The sequence below is a fragment of the Bufo gargarizans genome, chromosome 3, assembly GCF_014858855.1.
Source record: "Bufo gargarizans isolate SCDJY-AF-19 chromosome 3, ASM1485885v1, whole genome shotgun sequence".
NCBI lineage: Eukaryota > Metazoa > Chordata > Amphibia > Anura > Bufonidae > Bufo > Bufo gargarizans.
The window spans coordinates 431,838,202-431,864,615 of record NC_058082.1 but is presented as its reverse complement, the minus strand read 5'-3'; the positions used below and the strand labels follow the sequence as shown (position 1 = coordinate 431,864,615).

Genomic DNA, 26,414 nt, shown 5'->3' with positions numbered 1-26,414 from the left:
TGTGAAAAAAATTAAATACCGAATCCGTTTTTTCTGGATGACACCGGAGAGACAGATCCGTCTGACAAATGCCATCCGTTTGCATCCGGATTGCCGGACCCGGCAGGCAGTCCGGCTACGGAACCTCCTTCCGGAATCCTCTGCCAAAAGTGTGAAAGTAGCCTAAACTTAAAAACTTTTTTCAAATTGCAAAATTAATTTCACAAAGGATGCATTATATCGTAGCAATAAATAGATGCGGCGTATGTGGATATATAAATGTCCCAGGCCCATATTCTTTTAGAAATAAAACTGTCCATGGATTGTGTGTGGGTGGATGAACTCGGCCTTATTCACTTGAATGTGGATGGGCTGCAATACCAGGCACAACCCATGAACAGGAGGGGCGCTGTTCGTGGAAAAAAAAGTCCCTTTTTTCATACTTTATGGAACCCTGATATTTACAGTGAAATCTACAATATAGCTGTAATAAGCGAATGCAGCCTTTCTTTCTATATGGTGCGTTATTTTATCTCCTATATATCTCCTATTGACAGGATAGGTGATGTATGTATGGTCCCTAGACATCCCCCATTCACTGGAACATGGGTTGGGAGTTTCAATGGAGCAGCGGGGTATGAATATTCACCATTCTGCATTCAATGCTGTACTCGACTGGTTCTGCCAATTCTATAGACGTCAACAAGACTTCCTATATGAAGGAACAGGGCACCTGCTCGACCACCGCCCTATTCAGACTGCCACGACTTGGGAGCCCCATTCTAGCGATCTGTGGCAGAAAGGGTTGTTTCGATACCAAAATTTGGATTCTGTTTCGATACCTTAAAAAAGTATTGCGAAACTCGATACCACGCAAAAAAAATAAAACGCAAAAAAAAGCCGCGTGCATTCCGCATTTTATAGAACGGCCGGCCCATAATAGAACAGTCTGATCCTATTTTTTGGGGGGACAAGGTGACTAAAATGTCTAATCGCGCAGTTTTTATTTTTATTTTTTTCTGTTACGGCGCTCACCGCATAGGACATTTTTTCTAAATAGATTTTTATAGTTTGGACTTTTCAGACGTGGAGATATGTATGTATATTTATTTATTGTTTATATATTTGATATTTAAAATTGGGAAAGGGGGGGGCGTGGCTAGGCTGCCGAAGGAGATGGCTGCTTGAGTGAGGAGCTCCTGCACCTCAGCGACTGTAATCTTGCCAGCCCGTCTTCACCCAGCATACAGCAGCATTTGCCGACTCCCTCAGATGCACTACTCCCCCGCCGACACTATGGGGAAGTCCAGAAAGAACCTGCAGAAACTGCAGGATGGAAACTTGGAGAGCTATTTTGAATGGGGGCGATTCAAAGATGGCGCTGATGGAGCTGACAAGGCAGCGCTGGGATCCCCTATCAGCGCGATGTCGCCAGCGCTTACAGCCCGCTCTCCCTCCCCACCGGACGTTTCTGGCAGCACTAACCTGCTGCATGTGTCGCCTCCGTCGCTCCCGCCGACTCCAGAAGAGGCCAGAGCTCCAAGGCAGACGCAGCAAGGGATCCAAGATGGCGCCCGTCTTATGGCGCAGCGGGAACAGCCGCCCAGCATACAACATACCCGGCCGCATATCGGATGTACCGGAGGCCATCCACAGCTGAGTGAGTACACCTCTCACAATATTCCACCCCTGGATCCCTTCCAAATGCTTCCCACCTCAGATAAGCCTGTTACTGAGGACTCTCTTAAAGCCATGTTACTAGCCCTGAAATCCTCCCTGCAGACAGACATAGCTGGACTGATTAACCCTCTCTCTGCCAGATTGCAGACCACTGAGGACAAGGTGCAGCATGTGGAGGTGAAAATGGCTGAATTTGCAGCGTCACAAAATGCTATTATTGATGCCCACAATGCTATGGCTGATGAGTTGGAAGCTGTCAAGTTGAAAATGGCGGATCTGGAAGACCGTTCCCGACGAAATAATGTGAAATTCAGGGGTATTCCTGAGGATGTTGCCCCCCAGGAACTGCAAACTTACCTGAAAGGGTTGATAAGGGCACTATTACCACAGATCCCAATCCCTGATATGATCATTGACAGGGCCCATAGACTTCCTAAACCCCCTCACCTGGATCCTGATGTTCCACGTGATACTCTGGCGCGTATCCATTTCTTTCATACTAAAGAGGCACTCATGATGGCAGCACGGAATACGCCTTCGCTACCTACTCCGTATCAGAAGATCAAACTCTTCACGGACCTCTCTATGATCACTCTCAGCCGGCGCAGAGCACTACAACCTATTACTAGTGCCCTCAGGGATAATGACTTCCCTTACAAATGGGGTTACCCACTAAAAATCCTTATTCGCAGAAACGGACAGACGCACGCCATCAAGACCCTGGAAGAAGGGAAGCGACTACTCCATCTCTGGCAGATCCCATTGTCCTCCAGTAATGTGGACGCAGACATTGCTACTGTAGTTCCTGCTACCTCACGCACGTCTGAAGGCTGATGCCCTGAGTGTCTCCCCTATGCCTGGCAGCCAGGAATTGGGAATTACCGGTGTGGTGGTACATTGTTCTGTCTATCATGCTGTGACTCCTTCTATGCTACCTTATCTGGGCGTTGGAACAGGACTTTCCATGTTGGGTGCAGGTCCTCTGTCACCGTTTAGTTTAATTTTTGATTTATTTCAATTCTAGCATTGAACTTTCGCCCTTTCTCTGCCTAGACGGTTGTGTCCGTCCTGTTCAATTCTTACAAAGTCTCAGGCGGTTAACTTCGCTTTAATTGTTTGTCTGTTTGATTGTTGTCCTTTCCTCCCTGCCATTCTCCTCCCCCCTCTTCCCCCCATTGCCTTAGTGCTTGACACTTTGCCTTATTGATCTTGAAGCATATCGTTGTATTCCCTTACTTAGCTGTTCCCTTTGACATTATGGGTCTCAAAATTATGTCCCTCAATGTTAAGGGCCTCAACTGCCCTCAGAAGAGGTCTTATATGTGGAAGGAAGCTCTGACGGCTAACGTTGATGTTTTGTGTATACAGGAGACTCATTTACTGAAAGCAGACGCTGATAGAATACACCACCGCCTGTTTCCTGCGGTCCTACATTCACACTGTGACAAGAAGAAGAGAGGTACGCTGATCGCAGTCAAAAACACTGTTGCCTATACCCTGATTAAGTCTAGAACAGACCCGCAAGGTCGTTATGTTATTCTAGTTTGCTCTATTAACAGCATTACGTACACTATAGTTAACTTATACGCCCCTAACTCTCACCAGTTGGTTTTTTTACGTAAACTTATGCGCAATGTGAATAAACTCAAACAGGGGAAGGTAATCCTCTGCGGAGATTTCAACACCGTCTTACACCCCACTATTGACTCCTCTTCTCCTACCAGGCGACCAGATGCAGGGGTTGCCTCCTTCTTGCATTCTGAGGGCCTTACGGATGTGTGGAGAGCGCAACATAGCCTCGAAAAAGATTTTACCTTTTTCTCCCCAATACATGTGTCCTACTCGCGAATAGATATGTTTATGGTAGATCACACTGCTCTGCTTCATACAATTTCCACTGACATAGGCCTTATTAAGTGGTCAGATCATGCCCCGATTACCATTACCCTTGAGGAGCAGTTTCAATCGACCAGACCCCCTATCTGGAGAAATAATACATTTCTCTTTAACAACCCAAAATATGTGTCGGAGCTCTCTACGCAGTTGAATGAGTATTTTCAGTTTAATGACGGCTCGGTTTCGAACAAGTTTATATTGTGGCAGGCCCACAAAGCATACATGCGAGGATCGTTGATTAAACTTAATTCTACTGTGAGAAAGCTCAGAGAACGAGACATTACCCAAGCCCTAGAATACATTGCCAACTTAGAGGCCACAAATAAACCCGCTCCTACCTCTCAATGCTCTGCTGCGCTTCGGGACGCGCGTAATAGGCTTAGTAGCCTACTCTCCCAAAATTACCAAAAATCACTCCTACGGCTCCGCTCCAAATACTACTCCCAGAGCAATAAAGCAGGTAGGCTTTTGGCGCAACAACTAAAAACCCAACAGGCAAAGTCTAAAATATCGCACTTGATCCACCCTATAAATAAAGCAAAACTGATAGACCCCCGCGAGATTGCCAACCAATTTAAATTGTATTATCAATCTCTTTATAATCTTAAAGATAGCACTCCTCTTCCTGACAATTACTCTGTCTTGGTGGAGAATTTTCTCTCGCAAGCGGCTCTCCCTACTCTCACTCAGGCGCAATTGCAGTCCCTTAATGCATCATTCTCACTTACGGAAATTCAAAAGGTTGTTATGTCTCTCAAGCTGGGTAAATCCCCGGGTCCTGATGGACTCTCTAATGAATACTACCGCCACTTTCAGCATATCCTTGCTCCTTACATGCACGAGATGTTTAAATTAGTGCAGGATGGACACTCTTTTCCCTCGGACATGCTAGAAGCCCTAATAGTCACTATCCCAAAGCCTGGTAAAGTGCCTGATGTACCCCAGAATTTCCGCCCAATTTCATTGCTTAATTCTGACGTAAAAATCTTTGCCAAGTTGATCGCCAATAGATTAGCTCCTCTTCTCCCTTCCCTGATCCACCCTGACCAAACGGGGTTTGTGTCTGGTCGGCAGGCGTCTGACAACACTAGACGGATTGTAGACTTATTCAATTATGCAGAGTTGCATAACCTCCCAATGCTGGCGATCACATTAGATGCAGAAAAAGCATTTGATCGCTTGCATTGGGACCACACATTCTCTACACTCCGTCGAATGGGATTCTCAGGACCAATATTACAGACTATTCATAGCCTATATTCTTCTCCATCGGCGAAGGTATGGGTTAATGGAGTGGTGTCAGATCCATTTAGTATTACTAACGGATCCAGACAGGGTTGCCCCCTATCGCCTCTATTGTTCGTGTTGGCACTGGAACCCTTGGCGCAATCTGTTAGGAATTCACCATTAATAGCTGGAATGGAAATAGGTAACAAGTCCCACAAAATTACGCTATACGCAGATGACATTATTCTCACGTTGACTGACCCCAGCAACTCAATAGACGCTGCCCTTTCCATGATTGCAGAGTATGGGTCCCTTTCATATTATAAAATTAACAATGCCAAATCTCAAGCTCTCCCTATTAATATGCCGCTAGCGGAGGTGGCCTCCTTGAGATCCTCTCATGATTTGGACTGGCAAACGTCAGAGCTCCCGTATTTGGGAGTAAAGATTACCTCTCCTTGCTCTCTACTGTACAGTAGGAACTACCTTCCTCTCCTAGATACCATGATGGGCGATCTCAACAGCTTCTCTATGAAAGCATTGTCCTGGGTGGGTAGAGTGGCATCATTTCAAATGATGACCCTTCCTAAGTTTATTTACATATTTAGAGCTCTCCCAATCCCGATCCCTATGACATTTTTTAAGAAAGCACAGTTAAACTTGGGTAAATACGTATGGGGTCCAACCAAACCCAGAGTAGCGAGGGCATTACTTTCTAAGAAAAAACACGCTGGCGGATTAGGCCTCCCTGATATTAGGGACTACTTTCGAGCGATAGCGCTTTCCTTTGGCCGGGAATGGTGGATCCCTGATGATACAAAGGCCTGGATTCAGATTGAATCATCCACTATAAAGCACGCTTCCTTGAAAGATTACTTAATTCATCAACTGTGGAACCCGTCCCAGTCGCGCAGGAATCTGCTCACGGTACAGCATGTTTGTAACCTATGGTCCACGATTCATACTGTTCAGAAAGACACGACATCTACCCTCTTAACTCACGCCACTATGAGAACACTGGAATTAACCATTCCTGACATTAATTTGACAAATTGGCGAGAAAAAGGGATTACTTCTGTATCGCAAATTTTGTCAGACGGATGTCTTCTCCCCTTTGCTTCTATCCACCGTTTATTCGCATTGCCGCATACTGAATTCTATAATTTCCTTAGAATTAGACACTTTATTGCGCAGATTACGCAGAATCCACCCTCAATAAATTCCGACATCCTGAGATTATTCCAGTTCCCGCTCCTTTTTAAAAAACATACCACGCGCTATATATATGATGTTCTAGGGGACAAAGCCACTTTTGCCAAAACCTTGCCTATCCAAAAATGGGAAGCTGAACTGGGGAAGTCATTTCCTGGTGAAGATTGGGCACAAGCTATTGGATTTCTGGTTTCTAATTTCAAATGCGTTACCCACTACGAAGCGGGGTTGAAAACCCTATTACACTGGTATTTCACCCCACAGAGGCTACACACAATCTATCCTTCGTCCTCCCCCAATTGCTGGAGAGGATGCGGTGCTAGAGGTTCTCTACTCCATATCCTTTGGGCATGCCCCGTAATTACCCCTTACTGGCGCAGTGTTTTTGACCTGATCTCTAGGGTACTAGCTCAGGCAGTGGATCCTAGCCCTGAGTTGGCTCTCTTGTTCTTGGGCATACACACCATCCCCTTGGATGGTAGGAACTTGGTTGGTCACGTCCTACTTAGCGCTAAACTGATTGTTACACGTTATTGGAAGCAATCCATTTCACCGACTATAGCAGAGGTTATACAGGAGATTAACAAGTCATGTAGATATGAGAGTTTACTGCCTCCCACGGTTATCTCCCTTAAATCCAGGATTCTCACTTGGGATCTATGGTTCCATAACTCCAACTATTCCCCCTGAATAACCAAGACGTTCCTGCACTGAGAGGGAAGACAGTGAGGTACGCCTAGTGGATACAGGTCTCTCGAACCTGGGTAGACTACGTTAGGGCTCATCCCAAACCCCTTCTTTCCTCCCTTCTTTTCCTCCCCCCCTTACCCCTCAATGTTATGGTCTATGTGTTACAGACCTCACCAGATATGCAATTTGTACTTGTATACTATTGTATTATGAGCAAGCCTACTGCGTAGGCACGTATTGTTATACTTTGGAGTAATGCAAATTTTGGCTCATCTTGCCAAGTTACAGAAAATGCCAATAAAAACGATTTCTTCTAAAATTGGGAAAGGGGGTGATTTAGACTTAATATTTAGATGATTTTTTATTTTTTTTTTACTTTTTATTTAATAACTATTTCCCCCTTAGGGGCTAGAACCTGGGATCGTTTAATACCTTGTCCTATTCACCCTGATAGAGCTATATTAGGGTGAATAGGATCTTGCACTCTCCCTGCTGCCCTGTGCATAGTACACACAGCAGCAGGGAGATTACCATGGCTTCAGTAGCATCCTGGCTGCCATGGTAACCGATCGGAGTCCCAGGATTACACTGCTGGGGCGCTGATCGGAACTGCCACCAATGGGGAGGGGACCCTGTGGCCACTGCCACCAATGATTTTAATACTGGTGGGGAGGGCGAACTGCGCCACCAATGATTTTAATACTGGTGGGGAGGGCGAACTGCGCCACCAATGATTTTAATACTGGTGGGGAGGGTGAATTGCGCCACCAATGATTTTAATACTGGTGGGGAGGGCGAACTGCGCCACCAATGATAATATAATTAACATTTACTTTAATTGGTGGCGCAATGCGCCCGCCCCTCTCTCCTCATTGGTGGCAGCGGCACAGGGGGGAGGGAGAGAATGCTTCCTTCTCCCCTGTGCTGCTGAGGAGAACATGGAGCATGCTGAGAGCAGTGCCCTCATTGTTCTCTGATACTAGACTGCGCAAAAGCAAGCCTAGTATCGAAAAAAGGCAAATCCTGGTACCCAATCGATACTTTTGCCTGGTATCGACCTCGATATCGAAAATTCTAAACCTGAAACAACCCTAGTGGCAGACCAGGTGGTTGGGGTCCCAGTGATTTTCTTTATTACCTAGTTAAATGACTTGCCGTATAGAAACTAAGGAGGTTATTTATCAAGCTGGTGTCAAGTAGAACTGGCTTAATTGCCCATAGCATCCAATCACATTCCATCTTTCATTTTGGACATCTCCTTTGGAAAATGAAAGGAGGAATCTGGTTGCTATGGGCAACTAAGCCAGTTTTACTTTACACCACTACGATAAATGACCTATTAAGGGTGCATACTCCCACCACAGTTGTTATTGGGGATTTGTGACTATTTTTGCAATGCTATAACTCTTTAATGCGCCTTTACAGGAGTATTCCTTTTGATATTTATGGCATATCGACAGGATATGGTATTGTCCACTCATCGGCTCGAAAGTCACATACAAGTCGATATCTATAAATAATGATTACCTGCTATTTATTTGCACCAGTGCTTGGTTTTGGGCAGCTTATTAGCTCGTGTCCATTGGAGGGAGGTTGTGATCAGTGACTACAGTTTAGCTACGATTTCTACAGGGAGTCCGAACTGGTCTGAGACCCCCTCTCCCATCACTGGTTCAGCTCCTGCTTCGTCCTCCATCTTCCTGTAGCTCTGCCTCTTCTGATTGGTTGCTGTGTATAAACACAAGTCTATCATTGTTAGCTTATGTGCGCAAGGATGAGATTTGCTCCTACTCTGCATCGCTTACACCACGTGTCGCCGTTCCCTTGTAGAGTACAGACTTCTATGTGATCAGGGAAAAAAGTCACAGGAAACTAATAAATGAACCTTAGGGCTCATGCACACAAACGTATTTTTTGTCTGTTTGTTCCTTTTTATTTTTTTTGCGGCCAATGAGTGTGCATTCCATGGCCGCTCTGCAAAAAAAAATAAAAAATCATGTCCTATTACTGTCCGTATAACACAAGGATAGGACTGTTCTATTAGGGGCCGGCTGTTCTGGAAAAGGCGGACTGCACGCGGCTGGTTTCCATGTTTTGCAGACCGGAAAACAACATTTGTGTGCATGAGCCCCCTAGTAAGGCAGCGCCTGGAGGGTCATTTTAAAGAGTTGTCTCGCTTCAGCAAATAGCATTTATCATGTATACTAATGTATTGTGATTCTCCATATTGCCTTTGCTGGCTTAATTCATTTTTCCATCACATTATACACCGCTCGTTTCCATGGTTACAACCACCCTGCAATCCAGCAGTGGGGGTCGTGCTCGCACACTATAGGAAATGGTGTCAGCCTCTCTGGTATCTGGATTGTAGGAGCGCACATAGGCCAGTGCTTTTTCCTATAGTGTGCGAGCACGGCCACTGATGCTGAATTGCAGGGTGGCCGTAACCATGGAAACGAGCAGTGTATAATGTGATGGAAAAATGCATCCAGCCAGCAAAGGAAGCAATATGGACAATCGCAATACATTAGTAAGGGGCTTGTATTTAGTTCCTCTACATAATAAATGCTACTTGCTGAAGTGACACAGCCCCTTTAACATCTACATGTGGAAAACTTGATATAAATCTCTTTACAAATAGTTGGAGGTTTGTAGCACATTGCTTAGCAGCTGGCTTGTTCTTCAGGTGACCGTCTTCTCTTTCACTGTAGGTGATTTTCGATATGACCCCTGTATGCTCTCATGTCCTCCACTGAGAAACCTAAAGGTTGATGTTCTGTATTTGGACAACACAAATTGTGATCCTGAACAGAGCTTACCCTCTCGACAAGAAGCAACTGAGCAAATCGAGGAGTTAATAGAAAAGCACCCGTACCATAACATAGTGATTGGTAAGTTGTTCAGCCTCGCTGCTTACGCCTGTGGGTAATTTATCTGGATGGTATATTATTGTCAAACTTTGTTAGCTCAAGATTTGGGATTTTAAGTTAGATTCTAAGGGGGTCATTTATCAAACTGGTGTAAAGTAGAACTGGTTTAGTTGCCCATAGCAACCAATCAGATTCCACCTTTTATTTTGAACAGAAAAGTTGCAAAACCCCAGACCTTTTTTTAGTTGCCACTGTCATTTTTATACCGCCCTCGCCATTTTTTACACTGGCACATTCATCATTATTTAGAGCAGAAGGTGGCATAAATAGTGAGTGACATCTACGGCACCTCCAAGCTGCTGTAGATTTCATTCTGGCGCATGGACTGCTGGTGGAGGCATGCAATTTATGACACGGACATCTAGATTAATCAGGGCCCAAGTTTTTATTAATTTTCCATGTCCCTAACCATATTTAACCTCTTCAGGACACATGACGTACCGGTACCTCATGTATAGTTTCGATCACCGGCGGGCAGTCATCAGAACCCAGTGCCTGCTCAAATCATCGGAATCATTCCAGAAGTATTGGAATGCATTGTAAAGGGATTAGACCCCCAAAAGTTGAACAAAAAATAAAGCGAAAAAATAAAGTTCCAAGTAAAAATAAACAAAAACGTAATTTTCCCCAAATAAAGTAAAAAAAAAATTGGTAAAAAATAGGAGGGGGGAGGGAGAGTATACATATTAGGTATCGCCGCGTCTGTATCAACCGGCTCTATAAACATATCACATGACCTAACCCCTCAGATGAACACCGTAAAAAATAAAAACTGTGCTAAATAAACAATTTTTTTTTTGTCACAAAAAGTACAACAGCAAGCGATGAAAAAGGCGCTTGCCCACCTAAATAGTACTAACAGTCACCTCATCCCACAAAAAATGAGCCCCTACCTGAGACAATCGTCCAAAAAATTAAAAAAAATCTATGGCTCAGAATATGGAGACACTAAAACATCATTATTATTTTTTTTTTGTTTTAAAAAAGCTGTTATTGTGTAAAACTTACATAAATAAAAAAAAGTATACATATTGGGTATCGCCGCATCTGTATCGACCGGCTCAATAAAAATATCACATGAATCATCTCATCCCACAAAAATCATACCCTACCTAAGGTAATCGCTCAAAAACTGAAAAAAATTATGGCTCTCAGACTATGGAAACACTAAAACATGATTTTTTATTTTTTTTTGTTTCAAAAAATAAATCATTGTGTAAAACTTACATAAATAAACAAAAGTATACATATAAGGTATCGCTGTGTCCGTGACAACCTGGTCTATAAAAATACCACATAATCTAACCTGTCGGATGAATGTTGTAAATAACAACAAAAAAAACTGTGCCAAAACAGCTAATTTTTGTTACCTTGCCTCACAAAGGCTACTTTCACACTAGCGTTCGATCGGATCCGTTCTGAACGGATCCGATCATAATAATGCAGACGGAGGCTCCGTTCAGAACGGATCCGTCTGCATTATTTTTAGCATATAACAGCTAAGTGTGAAAATAGCCTCGTACGGATCCGTCCAGACTTTCAATGTAAAGTCAATGGGGGACGGATCCGCCTGAAGATTGAGCCATATTGTGGCATCTTCAAACGGATCCGTCCCCATTGACTTACATTGTAAGTCTGGACGGATCCGCACGCCTCCGCATGGCCAGGCGTTCAGCTGTCCGTGCGGAGGCGAGCGGAGCGGAGGCTGAACGCCGCCAGACTGATGCAGTCTGAGCGGATCCGCTCCATTCAGACTGCATCAGGGCTGGACGGCTGCGTTCGGGTCCGCTCGTGAGCTCCTTCAAACGGAGCTCACGAGCGGACCGACGAACGCTAGTGTGAAAGTAGCCAAAAAGTGTAATGTAGGGCAACCAAAAATCATATGTACCCTAAACTAGTACCAACAAAACTTCCACCCTATCCCATGGTTTCTAAAATGGGGTCACTTTTTTGGAGTTTCTACTCTAGGGGTGCATCAGGGGGGCTTCAAATGGGATATGGTGTCAAAAAAAACAGTCCAGCAAAATCTGCCTTCCAAAAACCATATGGCATTCCTTTCCTTCTGCGCCCTGCCGTGTGCCCGTACAGTAGTTTACGACCACATATGGGGTGTTTCTGTAAACTACAGAATCAGGGCCATAAATATTGAGTTTTGTTTGGCTGTTAACCCTTGCTTTGTAACTGGAAAAAAATTATTAAAATGGAAAATATTCCAAAAAAGTAAAATCTTGAAATTGTATCTCTATTTTCCATTAATTCTTGTGGAACACCTAAAGGGTTAACAACGTTTGTAAAATCAGTTTTGAATACCTTGAGGGGTGTAGTTTCTAGAATAGGGTAATTTTTAGGTGGTTTCTATTATGTAAGCCTTGAAAAGTGACTTCAGACCTGAACTGGTCCCTAAAAATTGGGTTTTTGAAAATTTTGAAGATTTGCTTCTAAACTTCTAAGCCTTGTAACATCCTCAAAAAATAAAATATCATTCCCAAAATGATCCAAACATAAAGTAGACATATGGGGAATGTAAAGTAATAACTTTTTTTGGAGGTATTACTATGTATTATAGAAGTAGAGAAATTTTAAACTTGGAAATGTGAAATTTTTTAAACATTTTTGGTATTTTTTTTTATAAATAAAAATCTATTTTTTTTTACTTCATTTTACCAGTGTCATAAAGTACAATATGTGACGAAGAAACAATCTCAGAATGGCCTGGATAAGTCAAAGCGTTTTAAAGTTATCACCACTTAAAGTGACACTGGTCAGATTTGAAAAAAATGGCCTGGTCCTTAAGGTGAAATAAGGCTGTGTCCTAAAGGGGTTAAAGGGGTTCTCCAGGATTTACATGTTGACAACTTATCCTCTTGAAAGGTTATCAATATGAGATCAGCTGTACGCAGAGACGGATGCGTTCTGTGAACACGTATTCCTCTTCCTAGGCCATGTAACACCACGTTCATTGGTCACATGGTAAAATACCAAGCACAGCCGCTATACAATGTACGACACTGTGGCGCTCACAGCAGCACTTCGGCTTCTTCAAACAGCTGATCGCTGGGTGTCAGACCCTGGCAGTCATATATTAATGACCTGTTCTGAGGATAGGTCAATAATATGTAAATCCTGGAGAACCCCTTTAAAAACAACTCCGACAATCCTGCAGTTTTCAAAGTGCCCACTAATCCTGTAAATAGGTGCCACTTCTTCTTCACTTATCCCTTTTCAGCAGTCCTCTCATTATCAGAGTTAGATAGGCAATATCTGTCATTGTAACCCTATCTATCTAAAACAAAGGATCCACCATTTACAATTAGTGATGGTCACAACTTATCTACTCCCTCTTGACCCTTGCACAGGTCACAAAGCATGCCTAGAAAACTCTCCTAGGGAAATCAATGAGGTTGTCTCCTGTCCATTGTATGGCCCATGGTAGCTGCTGTCTCTAAATGCTATTAATGCTTTGTATTCCCTTCGTCCTAAGACAGCACCAGGAAAGGAGGATCCACCTCCCAGGACAGGAAATCCACAGGTATAAATCTTCAGATGGCCCTCCTCCTCAGTGGTTTCCTGTCCTAGCGTCAACGGTTATTCTAAGCTGAATGTACCTGTACTCGTCTTATCGCAAAAGATAAGCAGCTTAATGCTGGGGAAGTACCAGGTTGGGAATCCCTGGTTCAGTTGACTATGCTTTCCTTTGCACGCAAAGTCCTTCAGGTTGTGGGCCCCCCCTAATTTTTCACTCTCTGGGATATCTCCTGGTGTTGTCATAGGACGAAGGGATAAATGATCATTACATACTGGTAATGTTGTTTTCCGGAGTCCATGACAGCACCACTTTAATTCCACCAGAACCCCCCCCCTGTTTCCTTTCCACCTTACTTTTCCATTCTGTTCTTTTTGGTGTTTGATCCTGCATCACTGGGTGTCTAGTAAAAAAAAAAAAAAAAAAAAAAATATATATAATACTAAACTCGGATAATGACCGCAACCATGAGATGGAGCTGGTCCGGGTCCGGATGTACTGAAGATGTCTCTTGTCTTGTCTATAAAAACCACTGAGGAGGAGGAGGGGCGTCTGAAGATTTATACCTATGGGTTTCCTGTCCTGGGAGGTGGCTCCCTCTCTCCTGGTGCTGTCATGGACTCCGGAAAACAACATTACCGGTATGTAATGATCATTTTTTATCCCTAAGGAAATTCACATGGAGGAAGAAAAGAGCAGTTTATACAACAACCCACATGAAGGGTATGGTGGCCCTTGTGGAGGTCCACCTAGTAAGGAAGTGCTATATATGCAGCATGGCTCTTCTCCATTCTGCCTTCTAGCGAAGAGCGATTTTTCATAAAATATTGAAGCAAATAAATGTATTTTTAATTATTTATAACTTTTGTTGTAGCTTACCTAGCGCTTTTTTAATATTGCAGGCCTGTACAGTATAGGAAAAGAATCTCTGTTGGTGGACTTGGCAAAAACATTTCAGTCTTGGATTGTGGTAAGTCCCCAAAGACTGGAACTGCTCACTCTTCTAGAAACTGAAGATGTTTTTTCAGCATCTAACGTGGATGGCAGGATTCGTGTAGTGGAGCAGTCTGAAGTGAATTACTGTAACATGGAGAAATGGAATTCTTATCATCCAACCATAGCCATTCTTCCAACCAGCCGGAAAATAAAGGTCAGGCACAAAGATATCCACGTGGTTCCGTATTCTGACCACTCTTCGTACGACGAACTTATCGAATTTGTTTCTCGATTAAGACCCTCTTCCATTATCCCAGTCGTTAAAAAAAAACAATGCATATCTCATTTCATGTCCCAATTCAATCGATACTTGAGTTCCGAGAAAGCAAACCATCGCATAAAAATACCAGATTCTGTTAAATCACTAATGAGAAGTCAGAATGTATCCAGTCAAGATGGCACGCTAAAGCTCAAAGTTTCTAGGACACAAATTCCTCGAGGAGTTGAGTTTGAGCCCATTGAAAATTTACAATGTATTGCCGACCTTAATGGGTCCAGTGACAACTTGGAGACATTGCACTCAGTAAAGCAGAAGATTAACTTAAAAGAGGAAAGCAATGCTGACCATTGTAACGTGAGTCCACAATGTAGGAGAGCACCAGTACCACTGACGGAGTCAACTGTTCTTGTGGCTCCCACAGAGGACAAGGCATTTACATCTCCAAATTCTACAATCTGTGAAATCTCTCAGAATGAGTTTGAGATGCCTTCAGCAATCTTATCCCCTAAAGACTCATCTATTTTATGTGAAGAGATAAGTCAAATTATTCATCTTAATGTGAATGCCTCTACAGACCAAACATATCAAGCATTTTCTTACACAAAGAATGACCGTCTTTCAATTTTGCCCTGTAAGAGGCGGAAACCACTTGATTCAAGAAACTTTTATCACCAAGTAGAAAGATATTTGAGAAGCAGCAGAGCATCCTCATGCAAGTACACTGCAATAGCCCCAGGACCAGATACGAAGTAACTCTATCATAAATTAATGTGATGAAGTCCATTCGGGTCAGGGGAGTCGTGGTTGGCCCACGAAATGCGGCTGACACCTGGATCATGGTCGTATGCACGAGCGCTTATTAACAGATTGCCCACCTTTCACATTGTATCGCCCAGCTACCTAACTGCTCCTCTCAACAACTGCGAAGGCTTGGACAGAACAATGGTGTTCGGAGGCATTCAGAGTAGAGGATCGGGAGTCGGTCTCGCCACTGTACCAAATAATAGTGTTGGCTGCCAGAACGGAACGGGGAGATCGATCGAAAATGATCAGTGGACCAGTGGGAATTGTGACATGTAAGCCACGTTGATTTCCAAAATTGCTCTCAGGTCCTCCTGAAACTATAACCTTATGCCCATACCCTTTTAAACTTCAGATCACCGGTCATAGTCTAAACAGATGAATTGTCTTTTTAACAGTTTGGAGAAGATTTTTGCACATTTTTATATTGTTGAATATTTTGTATCTGTGTTGGTCTGTGAATGTAAAATCTGTTTTTATGTAACAGTGGGTTGAGTTGTAACTACAGTAAGGCTCCTTTCACATCACAGTTTCTCCTTTCCGTTCTCCGGCTCCATTGAGGAGCAGGACAACTGAAAGGACAGATTCTGCAGATAACTGAGACCTAACTGAGCATAACGGAGCCTAATGCAGGTGCTGCCACCTCCAGTACCAGCAAAATGGCTGAGATTTTAGCAAATCTAATCCACGCGCTTCTGAAAAAATTTGCAATGTGAATGGAGTAGATTGTAAATCTGCAGCATGTCAGTTTATGAGGCAGATCTCACTCTTTGCAATAAAGAGAGTGAAATCTTTGAATTCAGCAACAAAATCTGGAATTACAGCACATATTCTGCAGAAGTTTGTGCTGTGGAGAATCTAAGTAGACCCATCCTGTGTGAACATACTCCATCAGAGCTGGGGACTATTCTGCATGCTTCTGAAAAAAGCACTCTACTGTTTAAAGGGAATCTGTCTCCAAAGATCCCCCTACCCAACGGATTGCATAGACACATAGCTGTGGTTCACCTGATAAAAGCTCTGTTTTCTCTTTTCATGATCTGAGGCTCCATTCTTGAGTTATCTTTTTTTATTAATATGCAAATTAGGCCTTTGGTGCAATGAAGGTGTCACTGTTGCACCCCAGCTCCTCTCATTTGTGACCAGCACCTCCCTGACTGCTTGAATGGACAGTGCAGTGACAAAGCAGTGCGGGGTGGCGATGCCTTTGGTGCACCAAAGGCCTAATTAGCCTGTTCAGAAAAAGGATAACTCTGGAACGGAGCCTTGGATTGACAAAAGGAAAACAGCCTTTTAATCAGGTGACCCACAGCTATATGTCTATGCAAACCGTTTGATAGGGAGGTCGCTGGACAGATTCCCTTTTTTATGTGTATTTTTTATTTTATTTTTTATACAACAATTTTCCAAGGGAATTATTTTAGTTGTGATTCTTCTGTGTTGTCACTTTTATCAATAATTATTAAAATACTATATTAAATAAAAAATTTATTCTTGTTCCAGCTTTTTTTTTCTAACAAGGGTATATCACATGTCAGAAAACAGAAGACTCATTGACAGATCGCTTACATAGACATATGGCATTGGTCGGTTACAGACAATGAGGTCAGGGATACAGTTATAGTAAATAACTCGGACTGAACATTTACAGATAAACAAGAAAACTGATAGTCATGGGGAGGTATAGGCAAATTAAATAAGAAACCGATAGGAGGATCCAGGGATTCAACTCAATCTCCAGCAGTGTCGGGGCTAATAGCCTAGCGGCAGCAAGTGCGGTTAAGAAAAAAAAAAAAGTGGTGCTTTATGAGCATTCACCCCTCTAATAACAAAAGCCAGTAGGGCAATTTCAGGTGAACAAAGTTTGGCATATTTATTTGATTGCTCAGCTGAAAAATTTCTGTCCGGCATGACCACCATACATGAAAGAATGTGCCTCTTTATCGCCAACAGGTATCTGATGTGTTGGAACCAAACAAGGTCTTGTCGGGAGTACGGTACCATCGCATCAGGACTTTATAACTGTTTTTCTCACCCATATTCATTGGGGGACACAGGAAATGTGATTATAGCTATGTCCTCTAGGAGGCGTTGACACTAGTAAAAGCTGTTAGCCCCTCCCCTGGCAGCTATACCCCCTCCAGCCTGGAGAGAGAGCTTCAGTTTTTTCTAGTGTCAATAGGAGGCAAGACCTCCATGCTTTGCAGGGAAGCTCCTTTATTTTAGTTTATTTTCTCTTCTTTTAGGTGGGAAACAGTAGTCGCCTCACCTCCCGGGGGGAGCACGCCAGCGTTGGTTCACTACGCTGCCTCCTCCCCCCACAAGAAGACAAGGTGGACCAGGGCAGCCTCGCTCCCTGCATCCCACCAGCCAAGGGGTCACCTGTCCAAGTCCCTCCTCCAGCTTCCTGCCTCTACCAGTGCCAGTAGCTGAAGGGGTGACCCTGCTGGACCAGAGGAAGGGTGAAGATGGCGGCTGGACAGATAAGTAGATGCCTGCTAGCAAGCAGGGGGTCACAATGGGGGGTGATTCCAGCAATGCAGGGGTTAATGGACGCGCGCGCATCGCAGTGGCTCTCTGGAGGGATGCAGGACCTGAGGGGGCAGGGCCTATTCTTCCCGCCTCTGCGTTCAACCAGTTCTCTCCGGACTTTCTCTGTCGGCCTGGTCCTGGTAAGAGCTGTTGCTCATCTCCTCAGGTCACTGTATCCCTCCAGCCTCAGATATCTTCGTTTTTTCACTATGCTGTTCACTATGCCTGCTCTATATGTCAGGTTAAATTCCCTTGCGGGCAACAGGATTCTGTCTGCACTGCTTGTCAGACGCTCAGGCAGGCTGCCCCCCCCCCCCCCCTTCAGCCCATACCGCTGATCCCCCTCTGGCATCTGAGTTACCCGACTGGGCCAAAACGCTATCTCAGGCGGTGGAAAACCTTGCTCAAATCTCCCAATCCACCCCATCTATAGTGGGTCGCTTGGTTGAGAATCCGCCAACGGCGCAGGCTGCGCCTCCCTCAGATGCGCCCTCCAGAGCTTCTGGCTTGGGCAACACCCCCTCCACTAGGTCACTTCCCCCTGGTGATTCCGTCAGCGCACGGCATTCACAAAAGCGTCCCAGAATACACCATGTTTCTTCCTCTGACTCATCTCCCTCTCCACCACGTGTACGGACTCATTCAGGTTTTTCTTCTCCTGGAGACGAGGAGTCTGACAGTGAGGTTGAGTATTTGGATTTGGATGCGGAGCAGCCTTCTAAGTTGGCCTCCACTGTGGATAGCCTCATTGCTGCCACTTTCCGGATGCAGGATGATTCCCCCCCCCCCCCCCCACACACACATTGACCAGCAGGGGGTGTCCTTCTTCCGTCTGAAACAGGCCTCAAAGGTATTTCCTCGCCATAAAGATTTTTCGGTAGTGGTTTCCCAGGCTTGGGATCACCCAGACATGCGTTTTTCCGCCCCAAAAAAACTGAACGTCCTATATCCTTCGGACTGCGTTTTCACGTGGACATCCCCTCCTAAGGTGGACCCACCTGTAGCTGTAGCCTCCTCCTCTTCCAGGACATCTGGCGGGCCCACGTGTCCGACGCTTGGGCGCTCAAGATTGTGTCCTCGGGATACCTGATCGAGTTCCTGTCTCTTCCCCCAGACAGGTTCTTTCAATCCCGTCTTCCACGGGACCCCGAGCGTGCAGCTGCCTTCTCCCAGGCCATTCAGTTCCTCCTGGATCTGGCAACTGCGTCTCGGGTCTTCACAAAGATTCTGGCCCCTCTTTTCGCCCTGCTCCGTTCCAGAGGCATCTTCCTTATGCCTTACCTGGACGACATTCTCATCAAGGCCTCCTCCTTTGCTCCGGCATCAAACAACATTCAGATCATGCTGGAAGCCCTGGCTCGTTTCGGGTGGTTGGTCAACCTGCAGAAGTTATCTGACGCCGTCCAGACAATTGGTCTTCCTGGGTATGCTTTTGGACACAGATGCGGCACGGATTTGCCTTCCCCCGGACAAGCGACTGGCCTTGCACCATTCCGTGAGGATTCTTCTCGACTGCAGACTTCCATACATTCGACTCTGCATGAGGACATTAGGGAAGATGGTCCCCTGTTTCGAGGCGATTCCCTTTGCCCAGTTCCACTCTCGCACGTTCCAGAGAGCGATCCTGTCCTCCTGGGACAAATCTTCAGAGAGCCTGGACCATCTCATTTGTCTCTCCCCTCAGGTACGGTCATCCCTTTGTTGGTGGCTGACTATTCCGGTTCTAGGAAGGTCCTTCCTTCTGGTCTCCTGGACGGTTGTTACCACCGACGCCAGTCTACTGGGTTGGGGAGGGGTGTTCCCTCCCAGACAGTCCAAGGCACATGGTCTCGGTCGGAGTCCTAGCTCCCGATCAATGTCCTGGAACTCAGGGCGATTCTTCTGTCCCTCCGGCACTGGATCCACCTCCTGAAGGGTTGCCCAGTCACAGTCCAGTCAGACACCGCCACGGCTGTGGTGTACATCAACCACTAGGGGGGAACATGCAGCCTCGCAGTGATGCAGGAGTCTGCCGAGATCTTACAATGGGTGGAGGCCCATGTACCGGCAATTTCAGCAATCTACATCCCAGGTGTGGAGAACTGGACTGCTGACTTCCTCAGCAGGACCACGATAGATCCGGGTGAGTGGTCCCTTCACCCGGAAGTATTTGAGGCGATCTGTCTCCGTTGGGGTTGCCCTGACGTGGACTTGATGGCCTTGATCGGAAGCTTCCCATCTTACTTTCCCATGCAAGAGATCCGGAAGCTTGCGGCGTAGACGTCCTGATCTCCTCTTGGCAGGGGTTCTCCCTCCTCTGTGTGTTTTCCCCCCTTCCCCCTCCTGCCCAGGGTTCTACGGAAAATCAGGATGGAGGGCTTTCCGACGATCCTGTGGATAGCCCCAGATTGGCCCCGTCGTGCATGATATGCCGACCTCGTTCTTCTGGGAGACGTTCCTTGGTCAATGCCGCTCAGAGACGACCTGCTTTCGCAGGGACCGGTCTTCCATCAGCATTTAAGGTCTCTTCGTTTGACGGCGTGGCCATTGAAACCGCCATTCTAAAGCGCTACTTGGTCCTCCTTTACATACATTCACAAAATTTTACCAGGTGCATACTTATGCATCGGCGGAGTGTTGCTTTGGGCCGCATGGTCTTGCAGGCGGCAGTTTCCTAGATGCCTGCAGGGACGCTTGTTTCCATGGGGCTGTGGTTTTTCCCTCCCTGTGGACTGCTTTTGGACGTCCTACGGTTCCTGTGTCCCCCAATGAATATGGGCGAGAAAAGGAGATTTTTGTATAACTTACCAGTAAAATCTCTTTCTTGCTCTTCATTGGGGGACACAGCACCCACCTAGTATTGTTGTTCAACTACAGTTGTGGCTGTTCTGGTTAGAACCCCGTTGGGTTTTTGTCATGGGTTTTTTGTCCCATGTTTTTTTTTTTTTGTTTTTTGTTTTTTTTTTTTGGGTTGGCTTCTCCTACTGCTTGTACACAAACTGAAGCTCTCTCCAGGCTGGAGGGGGTATAGCTGCCAGGGGAGAAGCTAACCGCTTTTACTAGTGTCAACGCCTCCTAGAGGACATGGCTATACCCACGGTTCCGGTGTCCCCAAATGAAAAGCGAAAAGAGCTTTTACTGGTAAGTTATACAAAAATCTCCTTTCTTGGGTGCGAATGCATCTAGAAAGTTTGAGGAATGATGAAAACTTGTCGGTATCGGAAGGGGAGAATTCCTTTTCCAAATCCTTCTCCCTCAGACCTACACTAGTTGGCTTGACATCATAGGGGGAAGTCCTAAGTATCTTAGAGATTGTAGATATGACCTTGGTCGGATATAGAGAGCACACTATCATTTTGTCAAATCAAGAAAGTGTGGTCTGATAGTGTGCAGCCTTAGGCTACTTTCACACTAGCGTTTGATCGGATCCGTTCTGAACGGATCCGATCATATTAATGCAGACGGATGCTCCGTTCAGTACGGATCCGTCTGCATTAATAACTTAGAAAAAAATCTAAGTGTGAAAGCAGCCTGAGCGGATCCGTTCAGACTTTCAATGTAAAGTCAATGGGGGACGGATCCGCTTGAAGATTTAGCCATATGGTGACATCTTCAAGCGGATCCGTTCCCATTGACTTACATTGTAAGTCTGAACGGATCCGCTCGCCTCCGCACGGCCAGGCGGACAGCTGAACGCTGCAAGCAGCGTTCAGCTGTCCGCCTGTCCGTGCGGAGGCGAGCGGAGCGGAGGCTGAACGCCGCCAGACTGATGCAGTCTGAGCGGATCCGCTCCATTCAGACTGCATCAGGGCTGGACGGAGGCGTTCGGGTCCGCTCGTGAGCTCCTTCAAACGGAGCTCACGAGCGGACCGACGAGCGCAAGTGTGAAAGGAGCCTTAGTAAGATGGAGGGCTTCTTTTTTGAGAAAGTGTAGAAGCAGAGTATTGGAAGTAGATATATTAAGCTTTACTCTGAAGATCAAGGTCAGAACATACCACATCCATTCTTGTGCAATATACTGGTTGAGGAAGGAATGAGATCTGGGCTGCTATCTCTCAACTCCATAGAAGCAAAGACCATGATGTTCTTTAAAAAGAGGGACAGGACCCCTTGGTTGGCCAAGAACCACCCCTAGTGTAGAGCGTATCAAAGGATTAGGTATAGCTGTAAGAGACGGGAGAAGCCTATCGGCCAACAACGGGGCCCTGAGGGAGCAAGGGAAGAGAGTATTGTCAAAAATGAGCCGGGTTTTATGAAGGTAAGCTCGGAGCAAGTCATCTACTCTGCAAAGGTGAATGGCTCTCGTATACATCTCTGAATCCGGTAAACCTATACATAGCACATTGTCTTATGTGAAACTAAGAGAAGGTACATCTAGGCACAGTGGGGATCATTTATTGAGACTCCCTATGCTCGTTTTTGGCATAAAAAAGATGCACACTCCCTTTTTGCTAATTTTTAAATGCGTCTAAATTTAGGCTGCCCTCAACACTGGGGAGTGAAGGGGGTGTGGCCATAAGCCCTGGCAAATTCACTAACATTTGTGCCAGTTTCCAGGCGTAACTGATTATTAATCTACTCCACCCAGGGGCAGGAGTAGTGATGCTTAATTTATGATGAGGCCTGCACCTGGATATAAATTGAGCGCATCCTCCGACAGCGCAGGGGATGTCAAAGACCGAAGTAAAGTGGCGGTCCTTGATAAATGACCCCCAGTGTGTCCAGGCTGGACTGCATTCAGCCTTGGACCTGCCTGACCCTAGGTATACATTATATTGTATATACATGTATCGGATGACAGTAGTGCTATAATATATGAAGGTTAAATCATGAGGTGAAAAACATTGCATATAACGATCATGACGGTTATTAGGCTTGGGCTCCTTGGTAACATTTGATCACCCTTGAGCCATGGTAAAATCACTGCAATTCTTTGTTCTCAATGAACACTTGTTTGAATTCTTGTAATTGTCATGTAGCATTTCCCTTCTAAACCTTAGGGCCTTTTTCACACGAGCATGTACGGATTAGGTCCGGATGCGTCCCGGTGCATTGCGGCAAACCCGTGCGAGTAGGTACACAATTGCAGTCAGTTTTGACTGCGATTGCGTTCTGTTCAGTTTTTATCGCGCGGGTGCAATGCGTTTTGCACGCGCGTGATAAAAAACTGAATGTGGTACCCAGACCCGAACTTCTTCACAGAAGTTTGGGTTCAAGGTTGTGTAGATTGTATTATTTTCCCTTATAACATGGTTATAAGGGAAAATAATAGCATTCTGACTACAGAATGCATAGTACAATAGGGCTGGAGGGGTTAAAAAAAAAAAAAAAAAAAAAAATTTAACTCGCCTTAATCCACTTGTTCGCGCAGTCAGCATCTCTTCTGTCTTTTTCTGTGAGGAATAGGACCTTTTGAAGATGTCACTACGCTCATCACATGGTCCGTCACATGATCCATCACCATGGTGATGGATCATGTGATGAGTGTAGTGACGTCATCAAAGGTCCTTTTCCTCACAGATGAAGACAGAAGAGATGCCGGCTGCGCAAACAAGTGGATTAAGGTGAGTTAAAATATTATTTTTTTCTTAACCCCTCCAGCCCTATTTTTTACCATGCATTATGTATTCAGAATGCTATTATTTTCCCTTATAACCATGTTATAAGGGAAAATAATAATGATCGGGTCCCCATCCTGATTGTCACCTAGCAACCGTGCGTGAAAATCGCACCACATACGCACAAAGAGGAGCATGCTGCGATACGTGAAAATCACCGCTCGTGTGCACAGCCCCATAGAAATTAATGGGTCTGCATTCAGTGTGGGTGCAATGCGTTCACCTCACGCATTGCACCCGCGTGGAAATCTCACCCATGTGAAAGGGGCCTAAGGGTACATGCTAACGGTGCATATAACAGTGCGTATACCCTGAGCCAGATGGTTATTTTTCATTTTATAAACTGCATGGAATGTGGTCATGGACAACAAAGTCCCTTCATCTCCTGTAACACGTCGGTAATACACATGGTCACTAGATGGCAGTATTTACAACCCTGATGTACTCACATCTGTATCTGTCTATACAGACTGGTGCTTATCAGCATTTGGAACAGCGAGATAATCAGCATTTTCAATATAGGTTACAGAAATGTGCAGACACCCTTCTGTCGACCGCCTGGTTATGATTTGCCTCAGGTTCAGATTGTTTGCCTTTAGTTTGTGTTGTAATTTGGGCATTTAAAATATTTTTGGTTCCACCCAATCTATTTAATCAAATATATGTAAGAGTAAGGTTATACTAAAATATTACACTAAAGACCATACAGTGAATCCAGTACTGATCACAAGCATTTAGAGGCGCTATGAAGAGTGGCTCATAGGAGAGCCTTCTCTGATTTACTGATGTATTCCTCCTTGGATTGTTTCTCTGATTTACTAATTCTCTGCCCACACATTTTTGGCCATCAATGGCAAACAGTAGAGTTGAGCAAAGTGACCTTCGGAATAATACTGTATGGAGATTCGTCTCCTTACAGTATTAGAATGTATGGGCTCCAATGAGCCCAAGCCAGTTATTCAAGAAGCAGCACGTGACTTTGTTGAATAACTTCGGTAGTTGATGTTTTAAAGTGGAATACCCCTTTAAAAGTTTGGTTTTGGTTCTGAGGTACTAGTTGGAACCGAAGCAGAGTTCGGTTTCAAGTTTTAAAGTGCGTTTTTGTTTTTTCCCTGTCCGGTTTTCCATAGTTCTAACTTTTTTATTTTTCCATTCACACAGCCTGATAAGGGCTTATTTTGTGCGAGACAAATTGTACTTTCTAATGGCACCATTTACGGATGCATACCATGTAATAGAAAACAGAAAAAATTCCAAATGGGATAGAATTGGGAAAAACGCAATTCTGATAAAGGTTTTTATTTTTTCACACTGTGGTAAAATTGACCTATTATCTTTATTGTCCAGGTCAGTACTGTTACAATGATACCACACTTGTATAATTGTTCTTGCATTTTAATGCTGGGAATTTTTTTTTTATCTTTTGAGAGGGAGAAGAAAAAAAAAATTCTAACTATATTCTAAAGCCTATAACTTTTTTGTAGTTATGTGTGCGGGTCTGTGTGAGGGCTAATTTTTTGCAGAACGATCGGTTCTTTTCAGTGACACCAATTTAAAGTGTGTGCGACTTTTTGATAACTTTTTTTATAAATTAAAATTTATGGGTAGTTGAAGTGACAAAAAATGGTAAATTGGCTGTTTTCATTTTTTTTTTACCATTACACTATTTGCCATATGCCATTAATATTATAATATTTTAATTGTATGGGCAATTTCGCACACGATGATTCCCATGATGTACATATACAGTAGAGGTCCTTAAGGGGTTAAAAAAACAACTACCGAAGTTATTCAGTGACGTGCGATTTTGCGAACAACTTATTTCAGCCCGGAGCCCATACATTCTAATACTGTATGGAGACCGTAGTGTTCAGTGCTGAAATCAGATTCTGCCTTGAATTAATGACAGTACATCAGAGTTCACAGGAGGGCTGTAGAGCACTGACTGCTGTCATGCAGTATCAGAGACAAACAGGACCAACACTAGATGTCATGGTGTGAGGCTCCATTAGCTACCATGCCTGTTTCTGTCTGATATTTGAGGGAACACTGACCAGCCTTCAGTATGTCCAGGACATTGTGGAACCAGTCCAACAACCAAGCCATCATGCATAGCGTGGAGACACAGAACCAGCACTAGATGTCATGGTGTGGAGAGCCATTAGCTACCATGCCTGTTCCCATTTGCTATCCTAGGGAACATTAACCAGCGTTCAGCATGTCCAGGATATTATAGAACCAGTCCTACTGTGTTCTTCGACTCAATTAGGAGACACTGTGTTCCAACAAGATAACACCTGCCCACATACTACACAAAGTGCTCTTCAGAATATCCAGCAGATTCCCTGGCCAGCTCAATCGCCAGATCTCTACCCTATTGAGAATGTCTGGGACTAGATAGGGTGATGGATCTCCCATGCACAGCAGCAAACAGCCACCTTATATGAACAGCTTGGAATGACATATCACAGAATGATCTCCAGTATCTGTATGACCATTACCATGCCAAAATGGCAGCCTGTATCACTGCGAGGGGAGATGCCACCTAATAATGTGACCCTGTCTCAACATAGAACCTGCTGCAGGACCCAAAATAAAAGGTTGCATTGGTTGTGTGATCACTGACTAAGTACCACTAGCAGATTATATTTTGTCAGTCTCAACTCCATTAACCCGTAGAGGACTCGCGCCGTACATGTACGGCGCAGATGTCCATGACTTAAGGTCTGGCAGTCACTGATAGCCTAACCCCTGCTGCATGCGCTGGCATCGGTGAAATCACCGATGCCGGCGCATTAATCCTTGATGTGTTGCGGTCAGCGTTGACCGCGGCACATGCGATGTCCTCGAGGGAATCGGAGCTGCCTTTGGGTCCCCGTGCTGCTGTGACGGGGACCCGATTGCATGGAAGGCAACGTGATGCTCAGATCAACATCAGGGGTGCTGCCTGGGTGAAAATAAGGGTATGTCCGGGTTCAGCTCTGAACCCAGACAACCCCTTTAAGTCGCATGAGACTTCACTGAATGAATTTGGTATTTATGTCTACATCTTTAAAAACATTTAATATTTGGAAGTGTCCATAATGCAATGCTGTGCCCTGTACACACATCTGCAGAACATCGCTCCATCC

The 26,414-nt window shown here is 44.8% G+C and overlaps 1 protein-coding gene across 2 annotated transcripts in view; it reads left to right on the top strand.

The window, feature by feature from the left end:
• DCLRE1B (DNA cross-link repair 1B) overlaps positions 1 to 16,651 on the top strand; it is a 35,565-nt gene extending 18,914 nt beyond the window's left edge. For both annotated transcript variants that reach the window (XM_044283474.1, XM_044283475.1), the window contains 2 exons: positions 9,396 to 9,575; positions 14,040 to 16,651. In XM_044283474.1, the coding sequence (XP_044139409.1) occupies positions 9,396 to 9,575; positions 14,040 to 15,106 (1,247 nt within the window). In that variant the 3' untranslated portion in view covers positions 15,107 to 16,651. The remainder of the gene's footprint in view (positions 1 to 9,395; positions 9,576 to 14,039) is intronic.
• Positions 16,652 to 26,414: the final 9,763 nt, after the last annotated feature.